The sequence below is a fragment of the Hemiscyllium ocellatum genome, chromosome 9 (genome assembly GCF_020745735.1).
Source record: "Hemiscyllium ocellatum isolate sHemOce1 chromosome 9, sHemOce1.pat.X.cur, whole genome shotgun sequence".
Lineage (NCBI taxonomy): Eukaryota > Metazoa > Chordata > Chondrichthyes > Orectolobiformes > Hemiscylliidae > Hemiscyllium > Hemiscyllium ocellatum.
The window spans coordinates 51,869,070-51,895,298 of NC_083409.1; the positions used below are offsets into that span (position 1 = coordinate 51,869,070).

At 39.7% G+C, this 26,229-nt stretch overlaps 1 protein-coding gene across 1 annotated transcript in view; it reads left to right on the forward strand.

Moving 5' to 3' along the window:
• hmcn1 (hemicentin 1) overlaps positions 1–26,229 on the forward strand; it is a 610,612-nt gene that overhangs the window by 576,905 nt on the left and 7,478 nt on the right. The window contains exons 101-105 of the mRNA XM_060830300.1: positions 144–257; positions 570–695; positions 1,933–2,061; positions 20,080–20,433; positions 21,466–21,585. Of these exons, the coding sequence (XP_060686283.1) occupies positions 144–257; positions 570–695; positions 1,933–2,061; positions 20,080–20,433; positions 21,466–21,585 (843 nt within the window). The remainder of the gene's footprint in view (positions 1–143; positions 258–569; positions 696–1,932; positions 2,062–20,079; positions 20,434–21,465; positions 21,586–26,229) is intronic.

Genomic DNA, 26,229 nt, shown 5'->3' on the forward strand with positions numbered 1-26,229 from the left:
GAGCTTCAACTGAGAATTATTTTGTTTTTCTATTTATAATATGTGTTGGCTACACCTAATTGTGAGTTCAGCTTTCTTAAAGGGCAAACTTTGCAAGCTTGATGATACAAATTACAGTTAGTATTTTGTTTTCCACCTGCAAGACATCAATGAATGCCAAGAAACTCATCCATGTCAACATCGCTGTCTGAATGCCATCGGGAGCTTCCGGTGTGTATGCAATCGAGGTTATCAGCTACGAGGTAGAAGGTGTCTTGGTAGGTACAATAGATGGGATGAGGAGACCTCACATTAAACATAATGTAAATACTACTGCTTCACAGGTGCAAAATAATTTTTGACTGTGCATTTAATAATAATTTGACATGAATAATGATTTTTACAATTTGCCTATAAGTTGAGAAAGAAATGAACATCAGTTTTAAGTAAGTAGGTCAAATTTTCAAATTAGAAACATGTTGTGAATCACTGAATATGAATCCCATGTAATGGTTCAAATGAAGCTTGATAGAAGTTATTGAAGTTCATCAACTATGACACTACTGAATACTTCACATTTTGTTGTTTAGATATCAATGAGTGCAGACAGAGTGTATGCCAGCCTGATCAACAATGTAAAAACACAAAAGGGGGTTACCGGTGTATTGATCTGTGTCCCAGTGGAATGACCAAAGCTGAAAATGGAAGCTGTGTTGGTAGGTTGAAAACAATACAGTTCATTCTCATTTCAATGTTAGTAGATTATTTATTGTGAGGTTATTGTTGTTAAGGACTATAGTAAAACACTTGTACATTAGCTTTATATCAGCTTCAGAACTTTAATACCCCAAATTAAGTCACAATATTCAGTTAATACAGAACTAGAATACAAAACAGAAGAATGATGTTTTCCTAGTGGGAATTTTTAAGTTAAGAGATGCCCCATGGCTTACCTTATTTGGCAAGTCCACCAGATCAAATACCAGTCAGGCCGCTGGTTGACTGCCAGCCGGCTTTCTTCTAGAATAATGAAATTGGACCAGGGAAGTCTCAACCACATGGAGCTTCTGGGCAATCAAAGGCCAAACTCTCTAGAATTTGGCTGCAGCTTTTACAGAGATCATACCCCGAAGATGCAGAATCAGAAAAGAGAAAGTCAAGTGGTGATAGGGGAAGGGTTTGTGTGGCTAGGGATTGTTATACTAAGTACAGATCAGTTATAGAGGTAACAAAGGCAAGCATGAGTCGAGTGATGTTATGGAGGTGACAATAGATGGTCTTGGTGTTGACACAAAATGGTTAGACACCAGTTGAAAGTCACACTCGAACAGTTATAGAGCTAATGACACAACTGATAGTATTTTAATTCTAATGGATTGGCATTCAAATGTTATCCAAATCAAATTCAGTTGAAAAATTACAATTTTGGAATTGTCCAGTTACAGAACATGAAGAACTAAATGGACTGGGCCTCATAGCTTGTGACCTGTGATTGTTGTATAATAATTTTTTTGTGAATGTGAAAGAAGTTGTATTTTCTCTAAGTTATCTTAGGAGATGATGCTGGGACTAGAAGGTTTGGGAAAATAGTTGTTGTTTCTTACTCATTGCTCAAATACTTATATTTTTTAAAGTGTTCATGTCAGATCAAGTCATAGATAATGCTGTCATAATCATGCACATCGATTGCCTTTTGCAAGTTGCATTACAATGTTTGTCTTTTTTAAAAAAGGTATGGTTATCAAAGAGGGTATTAAAGGTTTATTTCAAATTTTTTGTATATTTTCTATAACTGAGCCTGAATTATTTCTCTGGTATGAAATTGAACATGTGACACACTTTTCATTCCCAATTCAAGTCAAATGATGTACCCTTCTCAACGGAACCAAATTAATGAGATCTTAACTTGATATGTTTCACATTTGGATGGTTTTGATAAATGTTTCTCTGTAGATATCAATGAGTGCAAAGATGGTACCCATCAGTGTCGGTACAACCAGATCTGTGAGAATACACAAGGGAGCTACCGCTGTGTTTGTCCACGAGGTTACAGATCTCAGGGAGTTGGAAGGCCTTGTATCGGTAAGTTATAGCTCCTATTTTGAGTCCTTTTCTAGATGAAGTTGACGTGACCATTAAAATTAAATTTGGATTAAGGAAAAGCTAGCTGAATACTAGGGAGGAGATGAATAGTGATTATACCAATATAAGCCTTAAAGGGGAGGAGGAGAGATCTTGAAATGTATGAACACTATCACGGAACACTTGGATCAAATGTCCTGTTTCTGTTTTGTCCATTAAACAACAGGCTTAAACTTCATGAAAATAAATTATATTGAATGATGTGATACCTGCTTAAGGTCTTCAATAATACTATTCCTATGGTTTTTAAAATTATAAATGAGCCTAAATCTTGTGTTTAAACAGACACCTAACATTTCTTTAAATACCTTACTAGATGTCAAGGATTCCTGAGCACTGTAATTGACAGGGCCCTCAGTTGAGTCTGGCCCATCACCTGCAGTGCGGCCCTCACCCTCTCTTCCCTCTCACAACAGGGATATGGTCCCTATTGTCATTACCTACCAGCATCCACATCCAGAAGATCATTAGCCGCCATTTCCACCACTTTCGGTAGGATGCCACTACCAGTTACACATTCCATTCCCTTCTTTTGTCAGCCTTCTGCAGGGACCATTCCCTCTGGGACACCCTAGTCTTCTACTCCTCCACTCCCAACACCATCCCCACATCCCCTTCCCCTGCAATTGCAGAAGGTGTAGCACTTGTCCATTTCCTTCCTCCCTCCTCACCATCCAAGGCCCCAAATACACCTTCCACATGAAGCAGTGCTTTACCTAAACTTCACTCAGTCTAGTCTTCTGCATTTGTTGCTTACAATGTGGTCTCCTCTACATTTAGAAACCGAAGAATAGACTGAGCGACTGCTTCTCACAACACCTACTTCTGTCCATAAAAATGACCCTGATCTTCCAGTTGCCTGATACTTCAACACACCACTATGTTGTTCCTGACCAACATCTCTGACTCAGGCTTGCTGCACAGTGCTCCAGCAAAGCTCAGCACAACTGCTTGGGAACTATACAGCCTTTTGGACTCAATAAGGAGTTCAACATTTTTAGGGCTTGAGCATCTTCCTCCATGTCCTTATCCCAATCCCCACACATCAGGCCTTGTCATTACATGGGCTGCTACCAAAAACAGCCCATTGACAGTTACTCATAGTCCCCATTAGCAACCATTTTCCTAGGCTGACCTTTACCCAGTCCTTTGTCTGACCAACTGTTTTTCTCTCTCTTTGGGCTCTAGTTCCACCTATCATTTACTCTTACTTTCTTCCCCCCCCACCCCATCTTCTGCATTAATGCAAGCCTTTCTCTAGCTACCAAGAGTTCTGAAGAAGGGTCACTGGACCCAAAATATTAATTTTGCTTTCTCTCCGCAGGTGCTACCAGACCTGCTGAGTTTTTCCAGCAGTTGCTGTTTTTGTTTGATTTCCAGCATCTGCAGTTCTTTCAGTTTTTTTTGTTTAGTTTATTTCTGTTTACATATTGTACAAAACACACAAAAATATGCTATTGCTTTTACAAAAGAAATGCTATGACCAAAAGTATTATTGATTAGTCAATTAATTTATAAAGATTTTTTCCATGCAGATTTTTTAAAGTGGTAGCTGGAAGTCAAGCAATTATTAAAAGGTAATACCTGTTTCTGTTAGAGGATTGACAGTCCTCAAGACAAAGTATAATCCAAGATAGACACTAACTTAGTTTAATTTAATTACATGTTTGTGTTGCTTACTGAAAATTAATAATTTGTGTAGGAACCAAGTGAAGAGCTGAAGAGTTGTAAGCCTACTATAGCATAGGTTGTAAGTAGAGATGACTTTAATCTGCATAAAGACTTGGCAAACCTAATAAGCACTCGTGCTGTGGAGAATAAGATTCTGGAGTGTGTTAGAGTTGACTTTCTAGAACAATATGTTCAGGAACCAACTAAACAGCATGCTATTTTAGAACAGTAATCATGTAACAAAAAGTAACTAATCAATAACCTTATTATAAGAGACCCTTTGGTTATGAATGACCATAAAATAAAGTGAGCTAATTTGAAAGTTTGAAAGTGAGCCAGGTTCAATCTGAAGCCAGAGTTGTTAAATCTGAACAAAGAAAATTATGAAGATTTGACAGGCAAATTGGCTGAGATGGATTGGGGAAATAAGTTTGAAGGTATGATTGTAATAAGGCAACAGATGGTTTTCATTGAATTACTAGATAGTTTAAAAGAAATATACAACACTTCAGGCACACACAAAAATGGTCGGTCAACCATGACAAACAAAGGAAACTGAGGATTGGATAAGATTGTATTACTGCTGTACTTCAGGAGGATATTCCTGGGAAGACATCCAAGGAAGTTATTTGGATGGAACTGAGAAATAAGAAAGGAATGATCACCTTATTGGTATTGTATTTTAGACCCCCTAATAGTCAGTGGGAAATTGAGAAACAAGTTTGTAAGATTTCAGTTATCGGTAAGAATAATAGGGTGGTTCTGAGAGGGGATTTTAACTTTTCAAACATAGACTGGGACTGTCACAGTGTAAAGGGTTTAGTTGGAGCAGAATTTGTTAGCCATGTACAAGAAAATTCTCTGATTCAGAATTTCTGATGTACCTACTAAAGAAGGTGGAAAACCTGACCTACTCTTAGGAAATAAGGCAGGGCAAGCACATTGGGACCAGCGACTATAATTCTATTAGTTTTAAAATAGTGATGTCAAAGGGTAGACGGGTCTAAAAGTTGAAGTTCTAAATTGGAGGAAGGCTAATTTTGACGGTATTAGGCAAGAACCTTCAAACACTGGGGGCAGATGTTCGCAGGTAAAGAGATGGCTGGAAAATGAGAAGCCTTCAGAAATGTGATAACAAAAGTCCAGAAACCATATACTCTGTTAGGGTGAAAGGAAAGACTGGTAGGTGTAGGAAATACTGGATGCCCAAAGAATTTGAGGTTTTGGTTAAGAAGGAGGAAGCTTGTGTCAGGTATAGACGGGAGAGATCTAGAGAATCCTGAGAAGAGTATACAGGCAATAGGAGTATATTTAAGAGGGAAATCAGGAGTGCAAAAAGGGGACATGATATAGCTTCGGCAAGTAAGGTTTAGGAGAATCCAAAGGGATTTTATAAATACATTAAGGACAAAAGGGTAACTAGGGAGAAAATAAAGCCCCTCAAAGATCAGCAAGGTAGCCTATGTATGGAGGTGCAGGAGATGGGGGAGATACTAAATGAGTATTTTGAATCAATGTTTACGGTGGAGAAGGACATGGAAGATATAGAATATAGGAAAATAGATGGTGACATCTTGAAAAATGTCCATATTACAGAGGAGGTGGTGCTGCATGTTTTGAAACGCATGAAATTGGATAAATCCCCAGGAACTGATCACGTGTACCCTAGAACTCTGTGGGAAGCTAGGGAAGTGATTGCAGGGCCCCTTCCTCAGATATTTTTATCACTGACAGTCATAAGTGACGTTACAGAAGACTCAAAGTTGGCTGACATGGTGCCACTATTTAAGAAAGGTGATAAAGAAAAGCGAGGGAACTATAGACCTGTGAGCCTAACATCAGTGGTGGGCAAGTTGTTGCAGGGAATCCTGAGGGCCATGATTTACATGTATTTGGAAAGGCAAGGACTGATTAGGGATAGTCAGCATGGCTTTGTGTGTGGGAAATCATGTCTTGAAAACTTGATTGAGTTTTTTTGAAGAAGTAACAAAGAGAATTAATGAAGGCAAAGCAGTGGATGTGATCTGTATGGATTTCAGTAAGGCATTCAACAAGGTTCCCCATGGAACACTGGTTAGCAAGGTTAGATCTCATGAAATACAGGGAGATATAGCCATTTGGATACTCACTCAAAGGTAGAAGACAAAGGGTGGTAGTGGAGGGTTGCTCTTTTCAGACTGGAGGCCCGTGATCAGTAGAGTACATAAGAGTCAATGCTGGCTCCACTACTTTCATCATTTTTAAAAATTTTTTTGTATGAGAACATAGGAGTTTGGTTGGTAAGTTTGCAAATGACACCAAAATTGGAGATGTAGTGGACAGCAAAGAAGGTTACCTTCGAGTCCTACTCTGAGATCTTGATCAGATGGGCCACTGACTGAAGAGTCACGGATGAAGTTTAATTTAGATAAATGCGAGGTGCTGCAATTTGGAAAAGCAAATCAGAGCAGGACTTATACATTTAATGATAAGTTCCCAGGGAGTGTTACTGAAAAAAAGAGACCTTGGAGTGCAAGTTCGTAGTTCCTTAAAAATAGAGTTACAGGTAGTTAGGATAGAGAAGAAAGTGGTATGCTTTCCTTTATGGGTCAAAACATTGAGTATAGTAGTTGGGAGGTCACGTTGCGGCTGTACAGGACATTAGTTAGGCCACTGTTGGAGTATTGCGTGCAATTCTGGTCTCCTTCCTATTGGAAGGATGTTGTAAAACTTGAAAGGGTTCAGAAAAGACTTGCAAGGATGTTGCCAGAGTTGGAGGATTTGAGCAATAGGGGGAGGCTGAATAGACTGGACCTGTTTGCTCTGGACCGTCAGAAGTTGATGGGTGACCTTATAGAGGTTTATAAAATCATGAGGGACATGTAGGATAAATAGACAAAGTCTTTTTCCTGGGTTGGGGAAGTCCATAGAGAGCATAGGTTTAGGGTGAGAAGGGCAAGCTATAAAAGGGGCCTAAGGGCAACTTTTTCACTCAGAGGGTTGTGTGTATGGAATGAGCTGCCAGAGGAAATGCTGGAGGCTGATACAATTACAGCACTTAAAAGGCATCTGGATGTGGAAATGAATAGGAAGGGTTTAGAGGGATATGGGGCAGGTACTGGCAAATGGGACTAGATTAGGTTAGGATATCTGGTGTGCATGGACCAAAGGATCTATTTCCGTGCTGTACATCTCTATGATTCCATGAAAGTAAAGGCCTGTAAATTTATCAAAAATAATTATGAACCCAAGGATTGGGAGTGTTTTAGGATACAGAAAAAGAGGGCCTAGTAACTGATAAAGGAAGAATAGAATATGAATGTAGATATAAAGCATAAAAATGGACTGCAAAAGCATGGTATCTTCTATAGGTTTGCAAAAATGAAACATTGAGCAAAGACTAATGCGGGTCCATTACAGACAGAGCTGAAAATGTGTTGCTGGTTAAAGCACAGCAGGCCAGGCAGCATCTCAGGAATAGAGAATTCGACGTTTCGAGCATAAGCCCTTCATCAGGAATGAGAGAGAGTAGCCAAGCAGGCTAAGATAAAAGGTAGGGAGGAGGGACTTGGGGGAGGGGCGATGGAGGTGGGATAGGTGGAAGGAGATCAAGGTGAGGGTGATAGGCCGGAGTGGGGTGGGGGCGGAGAGGTCAGGAAGAAGATTGCAGGTTAGGAGGGCGATGCTGAGTTGAGGGAACCGATTGAGACAAGGTGGGGGGAGGGGAAATGAGGAAACTGGAGAAATCTGAATTCATACCTTGTGGTTGGAGGGTTCCCAGGCGGAAGATGAGGCGCTCCTCCTCCAGCCGTCGTGTTGTTATGTTCTGCCGGTGGAGGAGTCCAAGGACCTGCATGTCCTCAGTGGAGTGAGAGGGAGAGTTAAAGTGTTGAGCCACGGGGTGGTTGGGTTGGTTGGTCCGGGCGTCCCTGAGGTGTTCTCTGAAGCGTTCCGCAAGTAAGCGGCCTGTCTCACCAATATAGAGGAGGCCACATCGGGTGCAGCGGATGCAATAGATGATGTGTGTGGAGGTACAGGTGAACTTGTGGCGGATATGGAAGGATCCCTTGGGGCCTTGGAGGGAAGTGAGTGTGGAGGTGTGGGCGCAAGTTTTACATTTCCTGCGGTTGCAGGGGAAGGTGCCGGGGGTGGAGGTTGGGTTGGTGGGGCCTACCATTACAGACAGAGTCCGGTGTATATATAATGGGGAACAGAGAAATTACAGAAACACTAAATGTGAGAAACCTTCCTGAACTAAAAGATCCAATGGATTAAGGGAGTGAAGAATTGTAATAAATTAGTATTAGTAAGGAGGAAGCATTGGAGAAGTCAATGAGACTGAACGTTCACAATTCGTCCGAACTTGAAATTCTACACCTCAGAGAAAAAATACCTATGGACATAATAGATGCATTGGTGATCATCTCCCAAAACTTAAAGACTTTGAAATGGTTCTTGCAGATTGGAATATAGCAAATGTCACCCCATTATATTGTGAGCAATGTATCTCTCAATATATTTCCAATTCACAGTTGATACAATGTTTAGTGGGGATGTGTATTCTGAGGAAGATGCAAAGCAGATTCAAGAGGATTTGGACAGACTTAGCGAGTGGGCAAGAACATGGCAGGTGGAATATAATCTGAAAAAACATAATGTTATCCACTTTTACAGGAAGAAAGATGTGCAAACTATTTCTTAAATGGTAAGATGATTATAAATTATTGTAGTACAAATGGACCTGGTTGCCCTTCAAGGATAATGATATGTTAGCCTTTACTGTAAGAAGATTTGAGTACAGCAGTAGTGAAGTCTTGCTTTAATCACATCGAACCTTGGTTAAACCATAGCTGAGATATCACATGTAGTTTGGTCCCCTTTCCTTAAGAGGGATATTGTTGCCGCAAAGGGAGTATAATGCAGCTTCATCAGACTTGTTCCCAGAATGGTGGGATTGACCCATCAGACCCATCAGAGAGCTGGACAAGTTGTGTTCTCTAGAGCTTTAAGAAGCAAGAGGTGGTACATTGAAACCTGAAAAATACTTGGAGATTGACAGTCCCAGAGGACTGGAAAATGGTTCATGTAACACCCTGTTTAAGAAGTGGAGGAGGAGGTGGAAGATGGGAAATTATATGCCAGTTTGCCTGACCTCAATCTATGGTAAGATTTTAGAGTCCATTCTTAAGAATGAAATTGCAGAGTACTTGGAAGTGCACAGTAAAATAGGGCTGCATCTTTGTTAAGGGGAAGTCATGTCTGACAAATCTGTAGGATTCTTTGAGGAGGTAACGAGCACGTTAGACAAAGCATTGCAAATGGATGTGATCTATTTGGATTTCCAGAGGGCCTTTGACATGGTGCCATTCAAGAGGCTGCTAAATAAGCTAATAGCCCACTGTGTTCAGGTCAAGGTACTGGTTTGGATAGAGAAATGGCTGACTGGCAAAAAGCAGAGAGTGGGGATAAAATAACATTTTCAGGACGGCAACCTGTGATTTGTGGAGATCCACAGGGATCAGTGTTGGGACAACTGTTCAGATTATATATTATTGATCTGGATAAAGGAACTGAGGGCATTGTTGCAGATGACATAGATAGGTGGAGGTTTAGGTAGCGTTAAGGAAGTGGGGAAATGTAAGGACTTGAATAGTGGGCAAAGAAGTGGCAGATGAAATACAATGTGGGAAAATATGAGGTTAATGCAGTTTGATAGGAAGAATAGAATCAGAGACTACTTTCTAAGGGAAAGGCTTTGGAAACCTGAAGTACAAAGGGATATGGGAGTCCTAGTTCAAAATTCTCATAAGGTTAGCATGCAGATTCAGTTGGAAGTTAGGAAGGCAAATGCATTCACTTCAAGAGGACTAGAATACAAGAGCTGGGATGCACTTTTAATGCTGTATAAGACTTTGACCACATTTGGAATATTGTGAGCAGTTTGGGGCCCCATATCTAAGAGAGGATGGCCTTGGAGGAGGTGAAGAGGAGGTTTACAAGAATGATCCTAGGAATGAAGGGTTTGTCGTATGAGGTGCGGTTGAGTCTGGGTCTACACTAGATGGGGTTTCGAAGGATGGGGGTGGAGGGATCTCATTGAGACTTACAGCATACTGAGAAGCTTGAATAGAGTGGACATGGAGAAGGTTTCCCACTAACAGGAGAGACTAGGACCTGAGGACACAGCCTCAGAATGAAAAGAAGACCCTCTACAATTGAAATGAGGAGGAATTTCTTCAGTCAGAGGGTGGTGTATCAGCAGAACTCATTGCCGCAGAATGCTGTGGAGGCTAAGTCTTTTATTGTATTTATGACTAAGATAGGCTCTTATTAGTGAGAGGATCAAGGGTTACAGGATAAAGGTAGAAGAATGTGTTGAGAGACATATCAGCCATGAATAAATGGCAAAGCAGTCTCAAAGGGTCAAATGGCCTAATTCAACTCATGTTATGCTCCACTTCAGTATTTGAGGATTAGTGAATGACACTGAGCATTGTGTCCCTGTAGGCAAATATCCCCAAATGGAGGGAAAGTCATTGAAGGTATTTGAAACTGGTTAAGAACAGAACACTAGGTTAAGAATCTCCTACAGAGATGCCCGACCTCCATTAATCAAAACCATTTACTCTGTGCTCCATATAACTCAAAACAGTGTAGAGTTTTCCCCTGATTCTCAATGACTTTAGTTTTACTAAAGCTCCTTGATGCTATACTTGGTTTAAATGCAACTTTGATAGAGAGCAGTCACTCTCATCTCTGGAATTCAGCTCTTTTGTCCAAGACTATAATGCAGTTAGGAATTGAATGGTCCTGACAGTACCATAATTGAGCATCAGTAAGCAGATTATTTTTCAGTAAGTGCTGGTAGATAGTACTGATGATGACTCCTTCTTTCACTTTACTGATGATGGCAGTTGACTAATAGAGTTATAATTGGCCAGGTTGGATTTATCCTGTTTTTTATGACTCCCATTGCCAGGTAGATGCTAGTGTTGTAGCTGTACTGAATCAGTTTAGATTAGCTTAGATTATTTACAGCGTGGAAACAGGCTCTTCAGCCCAACAAGTCCATATCGACCCACCGAAGCGCAACCCACCCAGACCTATTCCCCTACATTTACCCCTTCACCTAACACTACGGACAATTTGGCATGGCCAGTTCACCTGACCTGCACATTATTGGATTGTGGGAGGAAACTGGAGCACCCGGAGGAAACCCACGCAGACACTGGGAGAATGTGCAATCTCCACACACAGAGTCGCCTGAGGCGGGAATTGATCCCGGGTCTCTGGCGCTGTGAGGCAACAGTGCTAACCACTGTGCCTCTGTGCCGTCCATCTGTCTTCAGTACTATTGCTGGAATGTTGTCAGGGCCCATAACCTTTGCAGTATCCAGTGCCTTCAGCCATGTCTTGATTATTAGTGGAGTGAATCAAATTAGCCAAAAGTGGCTATGGTGCTAGGTCCTTTGAATGAGGCCAAGATGGATGATCCAGTCAGCACTTATTCCTGAAGACTGTTGCAAATGCTTCAGCCTTAACTTTTGTACAGATGTACTGAGTTTCCCATTATTGAATTTGACGATATTTGTGGGGCCATCTCCTCCGGGGAGTTCCTTTAATTTAAGATTGGATTCACTGCAAATGTGCTTCATAAACAAGCAATACGTGTTGAGCAGCTCCTTTCTTTCAGAAGACTTCCTAAACTGAAGGTACAAGCCATCTCCAAACTGACAAACATCAAACAGAACAGCCACAGAAACAATAGTAATAAAACAATGATCTTTTCCATGGATTGAATTTAAGATCAGCATTTACCTGAAACCATCTGTTTAAAAAAAAATGCCCTTTTGTCCTTTCATAGACCATGTAACAAAAATCTCCACAATCCTTCAAATTCAAGTACAGAAGAATGATTCATTACCGAACCATCAGAACACTGAAATCAGAGACGGTTTGTTGTTTTGCAGTAGTTCTGTAATTCACTGTTGGAAAGGGACATCGTTCTATACAGCCTCTGTAGCATGCCATCCACAGCATGCAGATATAACTCACTTTCAATTCTGCTCTAAGCATCGTGATACAATGTTTTGGGCTGATGTTAGGACACAATGCGCATGTAGATGATCCTTGGAGGTTGCAAAAAAGCTTTTGGTAGATTTTAGAAATAAACTGGAGACAATCTGTGAGACAGTTTTGATGCCTAGTTGCTGGGAACTAAATCTTACTGATCATAATACAATTGAATTTTTAATTCAAAGTGAGAGCTTTCTATCTGGGGTTAACCACACATGTTAAATTAGCATCAAACATAATGACAAAGTACACAAATAATGAAGAAAGTTGGTAGGTCAAAAAATTGGACAGAAAAAAAAACACAGCAAATAATGACTAAAATATTAATTAGAGAGGAAAAATAAACAATGAGAGAAAGCTAGTTAGTAACATAAAAACAGTACAAGTTTCTGTAGTTTTTTTTTGGAAGTTAAAATGAGCAAGGTCTTACAGAAAATGAGTCTGGGGACTCAAGGATTATCACTAAGAGAACAGAAATTGAGAACACACACTAGATTATAAACACCATTGTCACAGGGATCGAGATTTACGAGAGAGGAGGAAGCCAACAATGAATTTCATTCCTGGATGTGATGGTAGAAAGAACACAAAACAATGTATGCACCACAAAGGTGTACAGGAAAGCCACACACACTGACCAGGTCCTGCACTACAATAGCAACCACCCGAACACCTACAAGAGAAACTGCATTAGGACCCTATTCAAAAGAGCTACAACACCCTGCAGAATCCCAGCCGATGAAGGGAAGAAGATGAATACCTCTACAGAGTATTCGCCAAGAATGAATATCTCCACAACTTCATCCACAGATGCCTAACTGACAAACAACGCAACAAGGACATGCCACGACCTAACTCACTAGCAGTGCTAGCTTATATAAAAAAATCTCGGAACTGATAGGCAGACTTCTCCAATCACTGAGATTCATGACAGCCCATAGACCGACAGCCACGCTCAGGCAAGAACTCACCAGGACAAAAGACCCTATGCCCATCATGTGAAAGAACAACATAATTTAAAAGATTCCATATAAAGCCTACATGAAACACCGTATAGGACAACCAGGCAGACAACTAGTAATTTGCATTCACGAACACCAACCAGCCACTAAACGCCATACACACAGCTACATACACACAGATGACAAGGACCACAAATTCGACTGGGACAACACAACGACCATAACAGAAGCCAAAGAGAGGACAGCCAGAGAATTTCTAGAGGTATGGCATTCATCCATGGACTCTATCAACAAGTACATAGACCTGGACCCAAATATCAGCTACTGCAATGAATAACCGGAAGCAGCAGGAATGGAACCCAAATAAATTTCAAAAGACACAGTACAGCAGTACTCCACAGGAGGCTTCAAAACACTGAAGATGTCACCTAAATAGGGGACAAAATGTCTGCAAATCAACTTCCCAGCTCGGCAAACATGCCCACAACTACGACAACTAGTCTGGGGAATTAATAATGAGATGGCAAATTAATTGGACAGATATTTTGCATCAGTCTGTACAATAAAGGATGCAAATAACATCCCGGAAATAGCTGTAAATCAGGAAATGGAAGAGATTAACGAACTCAACAAAATTATAATCATAAGGAATTGACTAAATTGTTGGAACTGTGGACTGGCAACTCCTTGAAGCCTAACTGATTTCATCGTAGGGTCTTAAAAGAAGTGATAGTTGAATCTTCAATTTTAACTTTCCAAATACCCCAGATTCAAGGAAGGTTCCATTAGATTTGAAAGTCGTGAATGTCACTCCTTTATACTGAAAAGGACAGAGACAAAACACAGTAATCTACAGGAAAGTTTGCTTAATGTCTGTCATGGGGAGAGGTCACAACTTTTTAATAAAAACATTATAGAAGGCACTTAGAAAAGTCAGGCAGAGTCAACATGGTTTTATGAAATAAACATTTTGTAGTTCTTTGAAGAAGTAATATATGCTATGGATAAAGGAACTGGTGGATGTATGTCCTTTGATTTTACAGAAGGCACTTGATTGAATGCCACATCAAAGATTTTCTGCAGAAAATAATAAGAACTTACTGTGAAAGGGTTACTGTATTGACATGGATAGAAGATTAGCTTACTAACTGAAAACAGTAGTCACAGTCATTTGTGGTTGGAATAAATCATTTAGATAAAGTAACCAAAGTTATGATTGCTAAATTTACCAATAGCACAAAGATAGATTGGAAAATAAATTGTAAAAAGGATAAAAGGTGACTGCAAAAGGATTAAGTGAATGGGCAAAGAACATTCAAATGGAATATACTGTGGGAAATTGTCGGTTTTGGTAGCAAGAATAATAATAGAGAGACATTAATAAATGAGAGTGTCTCAGGCTTTGAGATATAAAAACGATCTGGATGTTCTAATGTATGAATCTCAAAAAGTTAGTTTTCAGCTACAGAAGTAACCAGGAAAGTTAATACAGTGTTGTTGTTTAATGTAAAGGTAACTGAATATAAACATCTGAATCTAGAGTAGAAGTAAGCATTTGACTCCTCATGCCTGCACCTCTATTCAATATGTTGATGTGTTTGTGCTTTGAATTCCACATTCCAGCTATTCCCAAGAATCTTTGATTCCCTTGTCTAACAAGAATCTATCTACCCCTGCCTGAAAAGTTTTCAGCGGCTCTGCCTCTCATGTCTAAGGCAGTGAGTTCAAACATTGCACAACTCAGAAAAGAAATCTCCTAAATGGGCCCTAAATGGGCTCCCCCTAATTTTAAAATACTTCTCCCTGATTCTGGACTTACCCACAAGAAGAAGCATCATTTCCACATGCACCTGTCAAGTCCATTCAAGCCTGCCTCTGTACTTCAATCGTCACCCCTCACTCTTCCAAATCCCAGTGGAAACAAGCCCAGTCTGTCCAATCTTTTTTCATTAAACAATCCACTTGTTCTATGCATCAATCTCATAAACCTTTACTGTATCACCTCCAATGTATTTACATCATTCCTTAAAGAGATCCCACCTGCTCACAGCATTTGAGATGTGGCTTCCCCATTGTCCTGCACCAGTGAAGAAGAACAACTTTTATGACCAATATTGAGGATAGCATTCCATTAGCCTTCTTGAATATTCACTGTTCCTGTGTATTAATCTTTTGTGACTAGAACAAGCACTAGAACACCTAGATCTCTACACAATACAAAAGTAGAGAAATTATACAATATTGATGAGACCACATCTTGAGTACTGTTTACAGTATTGGGCTCCTTATTTTAAGGAAGATGTTAACGTTTTGGAAGCATTTTGGGGAAGGTTTATTAGAGTACTATTTAGAATGGACCTGTTGTATTATGAGAAATGGTTGGACAGGCAAGACTTGTATTCAAAGGTGTTCAGAAGTGTAAGAGTTGACAAACTAGAAATATGATATCCTGGAAGTCTTCACATGGTTTATGTGGAAAGAATGTTTTCTCCTGTTGAGGTTCAAAAACTAGGGGCCTCTGTTTAACAATACTGTTTTCTTTCTCTCAGAGGATTGAGAGTCTTTGGAAGTCTCTTCCTCAAAAGGACGTGAAAGCAAAGCCTTTGACTATTTTTAAGGCAGAGGTAAATAGTCCTTGACAAACAAGGATTGAAGCGTTACCCAGGGTTGGCAGGAGTGTGGAATAATTAGATTAGCCATGATTTTATTGAATGGGAAAGCAGTTTTAAAGGGGTCAAATGGTCTACCTCTGAAAGTTGTGAGCCTTTGGAACTCTCTGAGAAGATGAGCGAGGCAGGGCCATTGAGAACTTATCAGGCAGAGGTAGATTGATTCCATTGCCCACCAGGAATCTAAGGTTATCAGGAATAGGTGGAATGTGGAATTCATAACGCAAACAGATCAGCTTTTATCTTGTTGAATGATGATACAGACACCAGGGATAATCAGCCGACTTCTACTCCAAATTTGTTTGTTGCATGTATGCTACCAACAAGAAATACTTGTGCCTTTAAAATTGGAAAAACAGGTGTGATTTAAGTAAATATCATCTCACTACTTTCTCATTCCACCCAAATAATGGTGATGACAGGACAAAAGGTGGCATCCCTGTTTTCTTGGCAGAATAAGATAATGGGGTATTTGGAAGAATCAAGTGCTCATAATTATTAACAAAAAAAAATCAGAAAGAATGTTTTTGAATAAATCTCTGGATAAATATGCTAGCATTGAATGATCCATTTAGATTCCTCTTGTTAAAGAATTCAAACAGTAGAGGCATAAAAAAAATCATGTATTTTATGAGCCTTGTATGCAGTGTACACTTCCTATTCATGTGGCCGACTTGGTCTTTAATTTCCCATCACACATCTCGTTTTGGAAATGGGCATTGCCTGGCATTTGTGTGGCACAAATGTTACTTGCAACTTCTCGACCAAAGCTTGGATATTGTACCTGGTCTTGCTGCATTTGCATGTGGACTGTTTTAGTATCTGAGGAGTTGTGACTGGTGCTGAACACTGTGTCATCATCAGCAAACGTCCCACCCTAGCCTTCTGGTGGTGGGAAGGTCATGGATGAAATAAATGAAGATGGTTGCCCTTAGAACACAACCCGAAAGAACTCCTCAAAAGAAGTCCTGGAACTGAGATGACTGACCTTTAACAACCACAACCATCTTCCTTCGTGCCAGGTATGACTCCTACAAGTGGAGAAATATCCCCTGATTTCCACTGACTCCAGTTTTGCTAGGATTTCTAGACACACTCAAGTCAAATATGACCTTGATATGAAGGGCAGTCACTCTCACCCCAGCATTGGAATTCAGCTGTTTTGTCTATGTTTGAACCAAATTTGTAATGAGGTCAAGAACTGAGTGGCCCTAATTGAACCCAGACCAGACAGCAATGAGCAGTTTATTGCTAAACAAGTGATACTTGATAACACTGGTGATGACACTTCCTATCACTTTACTAATGATAGAGAGTAAAATGACAGGATGGTAATTGGCCAGGTTGGACTTCTGGTTGTGTTTACAGAAGATACCTGGGCAATTTTTCACATGTGTATATGCCCATATTATAGCTGTACTGGAACAGCTTAGCTGGGAATGCTACAAGGTCTGGAGCACATATCTTCATTATTGCCAGACAGTGTTGTCAGGGTCCACAGCCTTTCCAGTTTGCAGTGCACCCAGCTGTTCTTGCTATCACATGGAGTGAATTGAAACAGCTGAAAACTGGCACCTATGATGGTGGGGACATCTGGGGGTGCTAAGGTGGATATCTTCCCGTCTCTTTTATTTCTCTCAAGTTTTTATTCCCTCTATTTTGCATTCTATACCTGATTGGACTTTGCATTAACTGTTCTCAATTACACTAATTGGTTCAAACTCTGCCTTCCTCATTAACAATGCTTTAACCTAACTGGTTAAGAATATACAGCTTGTAAAACACCATAGAAAATCTTTGGGCAGGGGCCACTTGTTCACAATTCGCAACCAAATTCTGGCCCTGTGTTTCTTAGATACATATTGTGTAATCTTTTATTTTGCAGTTTCACCTGGGAGAGTTTTTTAAAAACCTGGATAATAAACTTAGAATTAAAATTCAGAAAGTATTAAAGGGTGTCAGTAGTTTGAATGACTTCACATTTGATTCCTGGTCCAGGGGTTGGAACGTTATGCTTCACTGAGGTGAACTTTGCCCAGGTTCAAAATATAAATGTAAATATTAAAAATGTTTCTATTATTTCTACCCTGAATAAAATGGATAGTTAGACTCCCGTCATGTGATTGTAATGGAAAATGGAAGAGCATTTGCTTATCGAATACCAAAGATCATGATTATTCTTGGCAGTTCAAAATGCTTCAAACATAACAAAGACAAAACAAAGCTTCTACTTGTTTGGATATACGCACCCCAACCAATGTAATCTTCACCATAAAATGTATCATTAACTGTCATAGCAAATATTTAACTGAACAAAATAATCTGAGCTAATCAACAGCAACGTGATTATTCATACTAGGGTTTGTAAACAACGTTGTAAAATGCTAAATGCTAAATTTGGAATAATAATATGTGATAAAACTTGCTATCCACTTACAAATCTATTTACTAATTTTTACAGCTTGGCTCATGCTTTGCAAACATTGCTGATTTTTTTCACCATATTTGCTTATTCATTTCTGAAGCTGTTATCAGATCCTTTCAAAGTAACATTATTCGGACACATTCATATTTAAACTAGTTAGATGATTATTTCCACTACCATGCAAAAGGGCAACAATATCTCAGTAAAATTGTCCTGTCCATTGTTACGCATCTGTAACAGGCCAGATTTCGAATTGTTTTCATAATGCTGTTCAAATGGTCTGTCAGACAGCTTGTTCAAGGGATACCATTGAGTCAAACTACAAGGCTATTATAAAAAAAACTGCCACATTTTAATGTTGTCTATACATATTTAATTATACTAGAACTATTTTAGCTAATTATAATCAACAAACCTGACACATTCGCTGCCATCTCAACAAAATGCAATAGATTCAATTGAATTGCATTGCTATGTTTAAGTTTAATGCTAGCAGCAATAATAAATAAGAATTCCAATTCAGCTCTTAGTGGATCACTTGTATAAAACTAATTTTTTTTTAAATGGAGCAGTTCCTTACTCAGAATACCTACTGTAGGAAATGAACATAACACTGGTGTTTGAGGTTCAGAATAGCTGGAGATTTTGGCTAATCATGGAACTTTTAATACTGATGTCAGAAATAGAAAGTGCTTCATTCCTCACCTTAATGAACAATAATTGTACATAAATTCTCGATGATTGAGCCAAAATAATCCCAACATTGCTGTGAAAAGGTAGCATTCACAATTTTTCACTCAGGTTGCACTAGAGAGGTAAAGAAGAACTCTACTATTGATATCAATTTCCTCTTCCCTATTTAAAATCACTCCCATTATTAGTTACAACCAAGATTAACTGTTAGTCATACGACTGATCATAATCCCAAACTAAACTAATTCCACCTGCCTGCATTTGGCCCATATTCCTCCAAACATTTCTTATTCATGTATTTATCCAAATGTCTTTTAAATGTTGTAACTGTACACACATCCATCATCTTCTCTGGAAGTTCATTCTACACATGGACCACTATGTTTAAAAAAAATTGCCCCCATGTCTTCTTATAAATCGCTCTCCTCTTATCTTAAAAATGTGCCCCTTGTCTTGAAATCCTCCACCAAGGCAAAAGACACCTGCCATTCACCTTATCTATACCCCTCATGATTTTATAAATATCTATAAGATCACCCTCAACCTCCTTCACTCCAGTGAAAAAGTCCCAGCATATCCAGCCTCTCCTTATAACTCAAACTCTCTATTCCCAGCAATATTCTGGTAAATCTTTCCTGAACCCGCTCCAGCTTAATAATATCCTTCCCATGTCAGGGTGACCAGAACTGGACATAGTATTTGAGAAGAGACCTCATCAATGTCTTTTACAACCTCAACGTGACGTCCTAATTCTTATAATCATAGAACTGAGCAATGAAGGCAAGCGTACTGAATGCCTTCTTAACCACCCTGTCCACATGTGACACAAACTTCAAAGAATTATGTACCTGAACCCCTAGGTTTCTCTGTTCTACTAACTACCCAAAGCTCTACTTTTAATTTTATAAGTCCTGCCTTTGTTTATTTTACCAAAATGCAATATCTTGCATCTATCCAAATTAAACTCCATCTGCCACTCTTCAGCCTATTGACGCAATTGATTAAGATCTCTTTGTAATCTTAGATAACCTTTCTTGCTGTCCACTATACCAGCAATTTTGGTTGTGATCCTCAAACTTACTAACCATGTCATCTACATTTTCATCCAAATCATTTATGTAAATGACAAACTGCTCTGGACCCAGTACTGGTGGTTACAGAACACCATTCTCATCAGGCCTCCACCACCACTTTGTGTCTCCTGTCACCATTCTGGAATTACATTGGTAGCAAACTTCAGTCAAATAGATGTTGCAATTGAGAAGGTTGCCATCAAAAAAATTCAATAAAAGCTTGCAAATATGCTTAACTATCTTGATGCAAAATCCAGTCGAGTAAAGTCAACAAAACTGTATTTCTCCGCAGTGGCAGGTTTACTGTACGATGAGATCCTCATTGTATTATCCAAACTGATCCTCTTTTTGTGTTCTCTTTTCTTTTCCTTTCATGTTATATTATGCTGCGACCCATGTCATATGAGCAGACATTGACGAATGTGAACGGGTGCCTAAACCTTGTGCATACCAGTGCATCAACACCCCTGGCAGCTTCAAGTGTCTCTGTCCACCTGGACAACATTTGTTAGGTGATGGGAAATCTTGTGTTGGATTAGAGAGGTTGCCAAATTATGAGAGAATTTATAACTTTGCCCAGTTCCCTAATGTGGGTTACCACAACCAACAACAGCCACCGCATCAGCAGCAGTTTAGTCAGTCCTCTCAGTATAGATCGCATACGGGCTACAGAAGCATTTACCGTGCAGCTTTCTCCAGGACTGGGAGGAGCATTAGAGAAACATGCCCTCACGGCTATGAGGCAAAGAATAACAATTGCATAGGTAAACATCAGTCTTTATAAATGGAATCTGTTTTTTTATTGTAATATATCTAACAAAGTATTGATTTAAATGTCTTGTCTTGTAGGTTGTGAAGCTGGAGTACGATTGCACAGAAATTTGTTTATAGGTTATGTTCATTGGCATAAATCACTTTACAGTTTGAACAGTTACTGGTGATAATCGCTGAAAGCTTCAGTTTTTATTTATTTGTGTCTTTGGATTCTTATAAAGCCAGACTATGTCCTGCTTAGTTTGCATATTGATTTCCGTTCAATTTAATCTCCACACTAGTATGGTCAATAGAGAGTCTTTTGATCAGATTAAAGTGTGGCTTCAAGCCAACATGGAAACTTTCAGTCTTGGTACGCAAGTCTTCTGACATTTGACCACACCCTCTGTCAGGAAAACACAAAAGCCCAAACTGATTGTTTTTTAAGATGGAATATATTCATGTGACAACTGGTAGAGCTTAACCTCTGGGTTAATCATTATTAAAAGTGAGGCAATTTATTAACAAAGTAAAAACCAGAGGTTCAAAACTGGCTTTTCTTTTTCATGTATTAACCCTTTAGTACAAAAAAAATTGTATCTTGCTTCATAATTTGAAAAAATGGCAGGGGATTGTTGGCTGCTTTGGAATCATACCCCAGCTGAGCACCTTCAGGAGGGGAAAGGGAAGCAAATGGAGGGAAGGGGAAAGAAACAAATTACAATGAAGATGTAAATTCTCTAATCGCTAAGAGAAACCTTCGTGTTTCCTCATAAAAAATGTATAAGCAACTTGCTTTATTCTCTTACGCATCTTAAAATTTGGGTTTGAACAGTGTTTCAATAAAGTTGGTCAGAGTAAAACTTTTTAGCTTCTGAATCAACCTTAGGTGCAATAAATCTTTTACTTTTTCTAAAATGTAGATATTTTGCAATTACCAACATCATGTTCATTTGTCAAAGTCAAGATAAATCACTACAAGTTATTGTCAGTAAGTAAAATACATTTTAACGTTTTCTGATTGTAAACTTCTGTGTTGACAGATATTAATGAGTGTGAAAACAAGGAACCATGTCAGCATGACTGCAAAAACACACCAGGGAGCTACCAATGCCTCTGCCCCAGTGGATACCGACTCATGCCGAATGGAAAAGCTTGCCATGGTAGGACAGAGATTTATGAATTCTGAATATTATTTCTAAAATTGCATTTTCCAGGTTAATCATTGATTACCATATATTCACCAAAATAGGGGCAGTCATTGAACTTTTTATGTTAAAATATCACAAAGAAAATCTGACAGGAATATATTAACCCATGTCTCCTGTTTAGTATAATTAATTTTGCAGGATGTTGGCAGCTGTTCAAAATAGATTTTCTATTAGAGCTGCACCTTTATGATATAATGGAGAAACAAAGCTAAACATGTAAATAAAGAGTAATCAAAAGAGATTCCAGAAAAGTTTGTTATACTTGGGCGTTCTTATTATTTGAAGCAGTATGAGAAAATAAAGGTGATGAATCCATTTGAATTTCCAAAAGTTCTTAATAAGTAACTTAATGAAAGCAAGCAACTTGCTCTTATAACTGAGGTCAGAAAATTTAAGGCATGAAAATTCAGGTCTATGTCCATCCCCATTTCACCCACCCCACCCCAAGTGGGATCACAGGTAGAAGGGCTACCAACCCCTATGCCAATTCAGGCAAGTTAATGGCCAAGTTTAAAGAGGAATGTCCAAGTCAGCCTGCTGGCCTCTCAGTGATAGGAGTCTAGAGTATGGTGCTGGAAAAGCACAGCAGGTCAGGTAGCATCCAAGGAGCAGGAACATTAATGTTTTGGGCAAAAACCCTTCATCAGGAATAGGCTGGGAGCCTCAGGGGTGAATAGATAAATTGGAGAGGGGACTTGGACTGGGGTTGGAGGAAGGTAATTGAGAGTGCAATAGGTGGATGGAGGTGGGGTAAAGGTGATAGGTCGGAGGGGAGGGTGGAGCAGATATGTGGGAAGGAAGATGGACAGATAAGACAGGGCATGAGGAGAGTGCTGAGCTGGAAGGTTGGAACTGGGGTAAGGTGGGGGGAGGGGAAATGAGGAAACTGGTGAAATCCACATGGAGTTAATAGGCTAGCTACCAGGAGGCAAACTCTTCAAGCAGACCAGGGGCTGACACTCCAGGAATTCTTTGAGACTTTCCCAACTAAAATATACTTGTAGTGAGGCAGAAATAGTTTGAGAAAGGGAAAAAGCATCAATAGCTAAGCAAAGAAATTAAAGATAACAAAGACACAAACGAAGCATACCATATCGCAAAGGCAGGCTGGAAGATTGGCAAAAGATTAACAAGGAATTACTAAAAAACTAATGAAAAGGGAAATTAAATAATGACAAAAATCACAAGATATAATTTAAATTTGAATTTATGAATTTATTGTCATGTGTGCCGAGGCACAGTGAAAAGCTTTGTCTTGTGAGCAATACAGGCAGATCACAGTTAAATATCATAGACAAGTAAATAATAGGTAAAAAGCGGCAAAACAAATACACAGGTACAAGCGAATGCAAAGAGTTTGTGAGGCCATTCAGTATTCTACTGAACAGTAGGATAGAAACTGTTTCGAAATGGCTGGTGCGTGTGTTCAGACTTCTGTACCTTCTCCCTGATAATAGAGATTGTAGAAAAGCATTGCCAGGGTGGGTGGATCTTTGAGAATGCTGGTAGCCTATCCTTGACAGTGGGCCTGGTAGATGGATTTTATAGATAGGAGGTTGGCCTTTGTGATTGTCGAGCCGAGTTCACCACTCTCTGCAATCGTTGATCTTGAACGGTACAGTTGCCATACCAAGCAGTGATACATTCAGACAGAATGCTGTCGATGGCGCACCTATAAAAGTTGGCAAGGGTGTTCGCCATCATGCCAAATTTTCCCAGCTGCCTGAGGAAGAAGAGATATTATTGAGACTTTGTAACCAGTGTGTTACAAAGGGAATCCTGTGAGACGTCTGAACTTCCAGAAGGCATTCGATAAGAAGCCATACAAAATGTTAATACACAAGGTAAGATCACATGGTATAAGGGTAATTTATTAGCTTGAATTGAGGATTGGCTAAAAATTTTTTTTAAAAGTGACCACTTTACACCAGTCTCTTAAATGCAGTAGTACAGATTCAGGATTCAGTTTACCCACAGAGTGAAATAACAGGGCTTTTAACTCCAAGTTTGAAATCATAGATCATAGAATCCCTACAGTGTGGAAACAGGCCCTTCAGCCCAACAAGTCCACACCGACTCTCTGAAGAGTAACCCACCCAGACACATCCCCCTACCCTATGTTTACCCCTGACCAATACTGCACATCCCTGCGCAGAGAAACTGCACATCTCTGAATACTATGGGTAATTTAGCATGGCCAATTCACCTAACCTGCACATCTTTGGATTGTGGGAGGAAACCCGCACACACGCATTGAGAATGTGCAAACTCCACACAGACAGTTGTCCGAGGCTAGAAGCAAACCTGGATTGCTGGCACTGTGAGGCAGCATTGTTAACCACTGAGCCACCATGCAGGAACGATGGAGTGATTATCTCAGGCCCTCCTGAATCCTGAATAACACACAATTTTCACCTGAAACTATTTTCTGAGGACTCCCAGCCCCGCCATCTTTGAGACAGACTGCTGCTTTTGGTCATTTCAGAATCATGTAGATTACCTCTTCACACGTGCATACTCTTTGTGCCACCCAGTGGTATCATTTGCAATGTACACAGCCAAGTCTAAAAAGTGGTATGAATTAAAACCAAGTACTCAAAGTGACAGTGCTGAAAAGCGGTGCTTATTGGGTGCAGGAACCACCATTTTTCACCATTTACATTAACGGATTGGACCCAGAAATTGAAAATTCACAATGATAGCTAAGTGCAAGGCAAGGTTTATACAGAGGAGGATTGCAACAAAATACAGTAAGATATTAAACATCAGAATAGAAATACAATAGTCAATAAACTTTGTCATAGATAAGTGTGTAGCACTACATTTTAGTTGGAAGAATACAAAGGCCACACATTCTGCTTCAAAAATAAGAAAGTGAAATTGCTCTATGCCAATTCATTACAGAAATGACATGAATTGACAGATGATTCTTTCAGCATACCTGATCTTTACTCTATTCAAGTTCTCAATTGTTTTCCAAACTCTTTCTGGGAAACTGAACTCTCAGTGCCTTTGTTGTGCTTGCTTAGCTTGAATTTAAAAGCTTTGGAAATATTTTCTATGTCAACAAACAATAAAAACTGATGCAGCGTAAAAGTATCTGCTGATTCACTCATTACATTCCTCATAGGATGAAAAACAGTGGGATCTCAGAGAAAAATTATACAAATTGTTAAACATAGTGACACAGATTAATAAAGGTGATTAAAAGAGCAAAGAAAGGACTGGGATTTATTTATAGAATTAAGCTACGTTAAACCTGTAAAAACCTTGGTTGGACCATACTTGGAATAGTGTAAACAGTTATAAAAAGAATATGGAGATGGTAAAGAAGGTTATTTTAGAATATACCAGAATTGAGAAGCTATATCTATTTAACAAAAAATGAAATGGCTGGGAATCTTGGCTTACATGATATAACAGGTTACAAAGCAAAATCCAATGCTGATCACAATGCATCCCTCCATAATGAGCTCAATTCATTCAATGCGTGTTTTGAACAGAAGGTCAGTGAAATGATGTCACCTTCCCTGGCAGCCTTGGGTGCACCTGTATCCACAATCACCACCATAGACATCAAATTGACCTTCTTCAGGATAAACCCACGGAAAGTAACTGGGCCCAGCTAGAGACCGTGGCCATGTGCTCAGATCCTGTGCAGCCCAGTTGGCAGGAGTGTTTGTTGACATCTTTAACCTCTCCTTACTACAATGTGATGACAATAAGACCACCATTATCCCAGTGCCAAAGAAAAGTCAGGCACGGGGCTCTAACATAGTCATGAAATGCTTCAAGAGATTAATCATGGTTCACATCTACTCCAGCCTCCCCAGATTGCCTTGATCTGCTACAATTCACCTACTATCACAAAAGGTCTATGGCAGATGCCATGTCCCTGGCGCCACACTCATCCCCGGAACATCTTGGGATGGCACAATAGCTCAATGCCAGGGACCCGAGTTCGATTCCTGCCTTGGGTGACTGTCTGTGTGGAGTTTGCACATTCTCCCCATCTCTGTGTGGGTTTCCACTGGGTGCTCTGGTTTCCTCATCCAAAGTTGTGCTGGTCATGCTAAATAGCCCACAGTGTTAGGTGAATTAGTCAGGAGTAAATACAGGACAGGGGAATGGGTCTGGGTGGGTTAATCTTCAGAACATTGATGTGGAATTGTTGGGCTGAAGAGCCTGTTTCCATACTGTGGGAATCTAATCTGGATAACAAGGACACATACTCTTGTTTATTGACTTTATCTCTGCCCTCAACACCATCACCCCAACAAAACCCATCTCCAGACTCCAGGACCCAAGACTCTGCTACTGCCTCTGCAACTAGAACCTCAACTTCTTGACCCACAGATCACTTGCAGTAAGGACAGGTGATAAAACATCCTATCAATAATCCTCAACACTGGTGCCCAGCAATTTCAGGTCATTCTGCTATAATGCGATTGCCGAAGTGGGGACACTGTTTCTAAAGTGCAAACTTTTTAAATGTTTGGTAGCTGTAATGTCATTGCATTGTCAATGTTTTAAGGGCTGTTTCTAAAGCACAATTTTTCCATAATATGAGGTTGCATAAGAACACAACCATCGCAT